Genomic DNA, 9,228 nt, shown 5'->3' on the forward strand with positions numbered 1-9,228 from the left:
GTTTTTTTTTTTTTAAAGACCCCACTTATAGCTTTAGTATCTTAATTATTACTAGATATCTGTGCCTTGGGAAAAAACGGAGAAACACTCAAAAAGATCCAAAGATACACATGTACAACGGAATACTGCATATCTACTCACGACTGGATTAGGTAGGTCAACATGGAGGCTAGCTGCCGAAGATGGGAATGTCCACACGTACACACACTTTTTTCCCTTTGCGGAATACACTACGGTTGATGTCACGTTTTGTTTTTCTTTTTCTATCCAACACACATTTTGTAAGCGCTTTGTCTGTTAATGCTACCGGGGGGGGGGGGGGGGGGGATGATGCCGTCGGCTCCGTTCCCCCCCCCCTCTTTTTGGGGAGGGGGAGCGCGTTTCGGAGCTGTCCAATCAGCAGGTGGGCCTTCCTCCCCGCCGTCCCGGGGCGTGCACCGAGGGTGAGTGGGGGGGTGGGGGGGGCGGCGCGGAGGATGTTAAGCTTGGCTACACGGCTAAGGTCTATGAAGTCCTTTCTGATCTGGAAACCTGTGGTTTTTTTTAAGTCTCTCTCTTTTTCTTTTTTTTTTGTTCTTTTTCTTTTTTGTTAAAACTGCTGTGAAGACTTTTTCCTGTGCTTCTTTCTCTTCGGGTGTCGTCCGAGTCTCCGGCGTCGGGGGGGTGTCGCGGTTCGTCAGCGACTTTTCTTCTTTGATTTTTCGTTTTTGCTTTTACATTTTGGTCTGTAGTTTTTGCATCATATTTCACGGTCTTTTTTATACCTGGGGGTGGGGGTGGGGGTGGGAGGGGGGTTGTCACACATTCTGTAGTCCATAGGCGTTTCCACATCTCTTCTCCTTTTGGCACCTTGGAGTAGATGATAACCGGGGGGGTGGGGGGGGGCGGGAGGGCAAGGTGGAGACCCGAGAGTGTATAAGGTGTGATAGTAGATTAGTTAGGCTCAATGAGTATGGGAGAGCGGGGGTCAGTGTCCAGAGCAGGGAGCTAGTTGTTGCCGACCTGTTCACTGACCCCTCCTTCTCCGGCTCTGTCCGTACTGTTGTTGTTGGTGTTGTTGTTGTTGTTCACGGCGGCTTCGCCCTCCTCTTGCTCCGTTTTCACCCTCTTGGACTCGGGCTGCTCTTGCTGGTCTCCGTTCTGCCTCTTGGTGGGAAGGGACGCGGAGCGACGCGTGGGCCGCCAGGAGATGGAGGGGGTTCGCAACGGCTGGTAGGGAAAAAAAAGACTCAGGTTAGAATTACTGACATTGCTGTCCATGTAATGCTGTCTTAGTTATCACAGCCTGAAAAAACAAGAGGTCTCTATTGGCTGTTCCAAAGTTTAGATTAAAAACAAGAGGTGATTGGTTCTTTGCCATCATGGCTTCTAGACTTTGGATTGACCATAGGCAGCTCAATCAGTATCATCTTTTAAATCACTTCTAAATATATATACACACTTGCTTTTATGTAATGATCTTCTATGAATTGTCTTTGACCTCCGTTTTATGGTTTACTTTTATTATTTTGCCTTGCTGTTTTATTTCATACCTTTGCTTGCGATGCTTTTGCTGTCTGTTTCATCAGTTTGGTTTTATTTCACTCCTTTGTAAGGTGCTTTTTGTGGATTTATATAAATGATGACTAATATTTTTACTAGATAGAGTTGGTAACTTGCAAAGGCTTGAAAACCTTCCAACTTTATCCAAAACCTCCTCATACCCTGAGTCAGTAGTTGCTGTGTGTGTGTGTGTGTGTGTGTGTGTGTGTGTGTGTGTGTGTGTGTGTGTGTGTGTGTGTGTGTGTGTGTGTGTGTGTGTGTAGATCTCACCTGTGCTAGCAGCAGTACTGATGGGGACCAGATGAGTCCCATTTTGTGTGATGGTCTTTATTGGAAGCTGGTGCTGGCCGAGCGGGGCTTGCACGATGGTAACCGTTGTGAGGGGAGTAGCCTGTGAGGTCTGGATGATGCGACTAGCTCCGCCTATAGAAGCGGCTGTGATGCCTGGGACCTGCTCCACTTTCACTACGGAGAGGGAGAGAGAGATACTTGAAATGAAATGCTCACATACGGTAAGAACATTACAGCTGGTGACTATGAGGCTTTGCAGTTGTGTCACACATCTCGCAACCATGGAGGTCCAGTGGAGAATTGACTGCACATAATGTCAAAATATAGAACAACCAGGCTAGAAAAAGAGAGATACCTGAAAAAAAAATGAAAGAGTAGGTGTAGTAAGGTGTGACTCGTCTCAAAATTCAAGTGACGCAATTAACCGTCTTGTCTTTAGCCCTAGTCTCTTCTCCAGAAGAAGGTGACTCTTTTCAAGCTAACAAGCTACAAACCATTGGTTTTTGGCTTTGTTAGCTAGCTAACTAACCAGCAAGCTAATTTAGCAAAGCAACCGTTGTTAATGTTAACAAAGGACTACTAGTTACTTCTAGCTGCATAACTTTAGCTACAGTGCGAATCAGATGTGTTAATAAGACAGTGATGGTTAGGAAACCAGATACTAGGTCTGGGATAGGGTTCTCTGATGCATCATGGTTTTATTTTGTCTGAGTCAGACTTGATTCTTCAAATCCTAGTGTTGCTACTTGAATGTAGGCTATTTTGCAGCAACAGAACAAGAGTGCATTGAAAATTTAGCTTGTATCTTAGACTCTGCTCCTTTGGTGGCACTATACTCAGCTTTGATTAGCCTCTATGAACAAACCCGCTCTCTCCACTGGCTCTACAGTGATGCACAATGGAACAATGCTGTTTGGCGAACCAGCCCCAACAAGTCTCAAGGCAGATGTGTTGATGCATGTCACATTTCAAAACAAAACAGAGACAAATGAACTCGATAAAAGTCGTTGATTAAACATGAATCAGGTCTAACCTTTGATCTCCTGGTGGTCTCCACCTCCGTTCTCCTGAGGTTCCGAGGTTCCGTCTTCACCGTAGCGGGCTGTCCGGCAACGGTTGCCATGGTGACCGCTGGGATCTGATGGACGACGTGCACCGTCTGCATGACGGGGGCGGAGCTAACTGCGGTTGTTACCATAGCTGGCGTTGCCATGGCGTAGGTCACAGGCTTCATGGTCGTCTGAGGCATCTGGCGCTGCACGGCAATCAATACTGGCTGGCTGTTCAACGGTGAGCCTATCAGAGATGAGAGTTAAAGTATTCACTACACTGAAAAAGGGAAAATCCACCCTGAAAATGGAACATGTTATATTTATGAGCTTAGATGGTTCAATTAATACAAGGCCATTACAAATCATTAGCAATTCCCCCAAAGCTGGAGTCCAGAAAACCAACCCTCTGTTATGTCTTCAAGAGACTATATGGGAGCAACATAACATCCCATACATACATATATGCCAATATGTGCTGTCTGTTAAATGCCTCCGATCAAAACGACAATCAAAACTTAAAGCATGTTTGTTATAAACTGCAGATGTGCTGTAGATTTGCTTTACCAGGGGAATTCTGTGCAAAGCGGGCCTCTTGGATGACAGCGAGTTTGGGCTGGACCGTAGCAGTCGGGGTGGGGGCTGGCGGTGGGGTGGGCTCTGGCTCCATGGGGACTGGAGAGCCCTCTCTGGACAGGCTGTCTGGGGTCTGGACCCCACTGGAGTGGGCAGACAGTGCCCCTGTGTGGTTGGGAGAGGCTGGAGCACTCCTGGGATGGGGGAAAGAAATGGAGTTAACTGCCATGCTGCCCTACAAAACCAAACAGCAGTAGTGAGCCTGAGAAAACTGGCTTCAAAAGCAAGACAAAAGCACTGCTGGTACAGAGGTGTGGGAATACATTTTACTGATATGAAGTCAGAGTGGTCATGATCTGGATCTGAGCTTTACCTGGAGGACAGAGGTCCCAGGGGGGTCCTGAAGCAGGGCACCCCCCTCGGCCTGCGCTTCCTGAAGGCCTGCTCTATCAGCTTGCCCTCTGAGGACGGGTCGATCCTCCAGAACGAGCCTTTCCCCGGCTCCTCCTGGGACCGGGCCACTTTGATGAAGTACCGATTCAGAGACAGGTTGTGGCGGATCGAGTTCTAATAACACCAACAAAATGGAAACACAGGAAGAGAGGAATCAGAAGATGTGCCAGTGTTTGATATGATGGAGTGTTATAATAGGTGTACTCTAAAATATAGATACTAGTACGTCGAGATAATACATTTTCAGTGGGTTTTTTTTTGCACACTATGTCTTCTGCTTCATGTGCTGTGCTTCTGTGCCTGTCAAAATAGTAAAATCACTCTACTTATGTGCAAGCAAGCCACAAAGAGCAATCAATCAACACTGCAAGAATATTTTTCAGAGTGTAAATAGAGTCAAAACTGAGCCTTAGCTCACAATGAGAGTTTCTAATGTGCAGCAGCGAGTTCAGCTTATCTTCTTAGCTTTGTTTCTCAGCTTGCCTTTTTGAATGAGGCTTTTACATTTACAGTGACATACATGACTGGTCTGACAAATAATCCTCAATGTGAATGACAGGTATTGGTCTGATGCATAATGAAATATCGACTTGCAGTCTTCCAAACCTTTCTACCAAAGCTGCCATTTGACTAAAATGTCTTGTCAAAATAAGGTGAATGATGATCATCTATTCAGCACATGTAAATACTAGGCTAGTTGTAGCTGTTACAAGTGCACTTCCCATCATAAGCTATTCTGGCAATCATTGATGAGCTGAGACAATGTGATTGATCTTAAGGTGTCCATTACTTGTTAGAAATGAATTGCACCAGCAGAGAAAAAGCCAGGCATGCAGTAGGCCTAGAAAAGCTATGTGTATGTGATAGTGCAAGTCACTGACAAAGCCTCAAGAGAGTGGCACCAAACTGTGAGGACACTGACCTGCCAGCCTTTATCTGCTGTCCTGTAGTAGGGGTAGTTCTTGGTGATGTGAGTGTATATGCCGTTCAGCGTTAGCTGTTTATCTGGGGCCATGGTGATGGCTTGGACTATTAGCTGTGCATACGAATACGGTGGTTTGGAGTCATCCTGTGGGCAATGGAAGAAAAAGACATATTTAATTCATGCGCTTTTGCAAAGAAATTGGTTTTGTTAATGAAATGTTCACCAGGCAAGCTGACTCACTCACTCACTCACTCTCTCTCTCTCTCTCTATCTCTCTCTCTCTTTCTCTCTCACATACACTTAAAGTTCAACAAGGTTCTGTACTCCAAAGTCTATGTTTTTGTGAGCGTTGGGCAATTTTTAGACTTCAATGAGTAACCAAGGATGTTCACAGTGCTCAGATACCATATTAAGAATAGAACTACATCAAGACCAATCCTGGATTGAATCTATTAAGTCTCCCGCCTTGATCATGCACACACACAGACGACACCCCCCCTCCCCGTTTGGATATCCTTCTCCAATCCATTTTAAAATCAAGAAAATACACAAGCAATATTCATCTTGATTTTGCTAAGTTCTGCTTCTCTGCCCCACTCTCACCTTTGGGCTGTCTTCACCTGAGGCCTCCTTGTCGTTTTCTGATTGGGAGTTGTCCCCTATAAGGTCAGAGGTCAGAACACGGCCCATCCTGTAGCTGGAGAGTCCCGCCCCCCGTGGACTTGATGGACAGGAGTTTGCCGCACTGTGTGTGAGATAAACAACCATCTGTGAGGGTTGCGTTCTGTACAGTGAAGGATCAAGTAGATAAACAAGGCAATTATAGAACTTGGGAAACAGTATCTGCCCCGGTCTCACCTGATGGTGCCAGTAGGTGAAGGCAGGGGGCTCATGAGGTGGGCGATGTTGTCAGGAATGTTGATGGTCAGTGGTGAAATCTGGGGCTGGACGGGCTTGACCGGTGATTCCGGCACGTTCCTACGCTCCTTCTTGTCATTGGACAGGGCTGTGAACGTGATCTTTATACTTGTGCTGGGGAACCGGAAACAACACCTAAGAAGGGAGGACAAGCACAAATACAAAATGTGTTAGTGAACCAAGCCCATAGGGTATCTGGTTAACTTTTGAGGTTGATGCATTTCCATTTAAAATCAGTGTTCAGATTTGTTTACATTTGCATGCATACTCCTACAAACGGCAGTTAAGTGATACTGTACATAATGGGTTGAATCGGTGAGAACCACACTGCATTCGTATTACAAATATCACTGCAGAGAGGAAAACACAAGCTGTTTTGCTTCTATACCCTCTTGCCCTGCAACAAGCAGGCCAAGGTCTAATTGAAGCCAAGTGAGGGGCATTGAGGTTCAGCTGTACAGGGTTTAAATATGGATGCCCACCATGACCATTATGTAACCATGTCTAATTTATTATTAATGGGGTATATTTGGACCAGTTTGCTGACAGGCGCATTCAATGCCTAAATTGAATTACTAGCACTGCTTGGTGGCAAATCTGATTGAAAATACTCAAAGTATCCAATGTACATGACTGGCACATTGGTACACTTTAAATGTAAAAAAAAATGTCAAATAAGATACTGCCGGTTAATACATTGAATTCAGACTGCTTTATCTGAGCTCTACGGTGTTACAGCGGAGAGAAATAAAACACTGGCTAAAACTGACAAACAAGCAGGGCAGTGTAAACATACCGACGGGGAACATGAGGCCAAGTTGACATTGAGCCAGAGCAAATGATCTACTGCACTAACGTTAGCTTCCTAGCTGCCGCAACAGCATGTCATGAGTAAATTTGTGTAGTACCAAGAATAGGACAATAATTTGTCACTAGAGTCTCTTCTCAAACTACATAATACTGCAGACTGCGTTGCAGCAGGTTACTCATGCAAACCCGACTTCAATAGCTAGTGTTAGCTTCTGCTGCTAGCATGTTAGGTGGGACAGAGGCAGCCGGGTGTTGTTAGCCCCGGTGCATGCCGTTCTCTCGTATTGAAAAATCACTACGCCGACTTCCATTCAAAAATCGGACAGTTTAAGGTTTCTTGCTTAAAGGCAAATACACAAACCCTTCAGAACGTGAGTTAAGACTGTTTCTGAATTGATAGGAGTCATTATTTAATTCTGCATACACCAAAATGCGCCTGGAATCTCCCATCTAAATAGAATTTCAACTTTTATAACTGGTTTACGTTATTCACATAATCTTCTACATAAATACATCGTGCTGGGCGGTAGCAAACCGTTTCTAAAAGCAGATACTGTATTGAAATAAGAGCTGCTTGGTGGATAATATGTATGCCGAATATACCAGGATGCCTTAATGACTCAGAAAAGGTCACGAGCCAGGTTCTACGAGGTGTGTATCGTTTGGCGACAAGCAAGGGCACATAAAAAATTCATTGCCAGATTTTTGGATGGAGTTTGGCGTGACGTTCTCACCATGCAAGAGAACGGAACGTATGGAGGCTAGGTGCTGCTTGACACAACACGTGCATCTGGGCAACAAAACAATAACAAAAGATGAACCCCAAATCTGCAGGGTTTTTTTTAGTACAACCAATGAACAGCAAACTGAACATATCCATCTTACATTCGTGGAAGCTGGAGAGGTGGAGCCCCTCGTCTCTGGAACACCCCATCTACAAACACCCCGTTTTTCCCGAGGCATCGGAGATAGAAGTCCCCGCTGCCGGTGCCGTCTTCTCCCGCGGTGAAAATTTCGAGGTGCCGCCGGGAGATGAAGCTGGAGTGTCCCATGCTGACGTCCACCGAGCCCTGCGAAGAGTTCCGGCCGATGGTCACCGACCTTTTCTTCATCAGATACTCGAATTCTCGGCCCTCCAGCCGGGCTACCGCCGACCCCGACATCCCGCTTACCACCGCCATCTTCTAGGGGAGCTGGTTGAGATTTAGATGTGTGTGTTATGCGCAAACGTGGAAGCGGTTGCAGTGAATTTAAGAGGGGATTAATATTTTTAGTATTTTGAAAACGGGGGATCCAAATTTAAACGGTGGAGAATTTGACTAGGAACGTGCCAGACCGGGGACACAGCGGCTCCGACCCACCGCCGCGACGAAGAGGAAAAAGAAGGGGCATCAGCCAATCAAAAGCGGCCAAACGGGCGGAAATGCTATGACAGGCACCGCGTCCAACCAATGAAAAGCAGGTCGGGGTAGGCATATGTGTGGTGTTTACCAATGACAACAACAATATAAATAGCCCGTAGAAAATAGTGGTTGGTTGCACTGCAGGCTGACACGCAGATGGATGGAGAGTTATAAAATGTGGTGATGTGATTTCCTGGAGGGGAGTTTGTTATGTACTCAAACTAAAGTCATATGTGTATGGGTGGACATTTATGCCAGCCTGCCTGGAAATAATATATTTTTTTGTTTCCTGAAAGCTACGAAAACTAAACTGTGCCCAGGTGAAGAATGACACGTCAAAAATCTCAATACACAAATACAAAAAAACTGTCGATTTTCAGAGATGGATTATCATATAAAACAAGCTGTGATGTTATGTGTACTAGAATTGGACCACATACAACACCCAGTGATTCTATTAATTTATTTATTTTTTAATTTTCATTGTATTTTCCCAGAGTCTACTTTCCTGTTATGATGTCAATGATTTTTGTACAGTCATCTGTGTCCCAAAATGTAATAATAGTCATAGGCACCCAAGGCTATGGTGGGACTATGGCTCTCCATAGGCCGTACTTGTTGACTGCAAGCTTGTTGACTGCAACCTTATTGCAGGTTAAGGGCATTCCAGTTATGGAAGGATACATAAGGCCTAACACTTTGAGTCTGTAATGCAATCCACCACCAACTTGCACATAAGCACAACACATGCCTGCCTTTGACAAGAAAAGAAATTGTCATTCAATGCCCTATACCCTTTATCCCACCTCCACTAAAAATACACAAAGAGGAGGCACAGTGCATTGAATATTTTTATACACAACCAAACAGGTGATCATCATCAGTAATTCCCAGAGGTATGACCTGAAGTCAACTTTGCTTGCGTCAGTCTCAAGTCTTGAGGCACAAGTCTCAAGTCAAGTCCCAAGTCTGAATGTAGATTACAAGTCAAGCCCAAGTTAAGTCCATGTCTTTAATGTCAAGTCTCAAGTCTAAATGTAGAACAGCAAGTCAAGTCAGAACAAATCAAGAGTCCAGTATCAATTTAATATCTTAAAGAAAACTAAATATCTCTATCTATCTATAAACTGTATATAAAACTAAATATGTTTAATAGGATAAAAACTTGGTAAGAGCATCATGAGTTTGATTTCTATAATCAGTTTCAACTTCAATAAATTCAATCATTCCATACAAATTCAGAAAACAGAATTTAAATTCA

At 44.7% G+C, this 9,228-nt stretch overlaps 1 protein-coding gene across 1 annotated transcript; it reads right to left on the bottom strand.

The window, feature by feature from the left end:
* Positions 1-440: 440 nt before the first annotated feature.
* LOC139666294 (forkhead box protein K2-like) lies at positions 441-7,879 on the bottom strand. Its single transcript, XM_071545467.1, is given in 11 exon segments — positions 441-1,168; positions 1,170-1,209; positions 1,813-2,007; positions 2,867-2,911; positions 2,914-3,129; positions 3,450-3,652; positions 3,832-4,025; positions 4,834-4,980; positions 5,440-5,581; positions 5,695-5,889; positions 7,450-7,879. Coding segments are annotated over 11 exon segments (1,854 nt in total). The 5' UTR covers positions 7,746-7,879; the 3' UTR covers positions 441-987.
* Positions 7,880-9,228: the final 1,349 nt, after the last annotated feature.

This window comes from Centroberyx affinis, unplaced genomic scaffold, assembly GCF_046629955.1.
Source record: "Centroberyx affinis isolate AG114_WGS23_722 - 3 ecotype Tasmania unplaced genomic scaffold, CSIRO-AGI_Caff_v1 ptg004926l_1, whole genome shotgun sequence".
Taxonomy (NCBI): Eukaryota; Metazoa; Chordata; class Actinopteri; order Beryciformes; family Berycidae; genus Centroberyx; species Centroberyx affinis.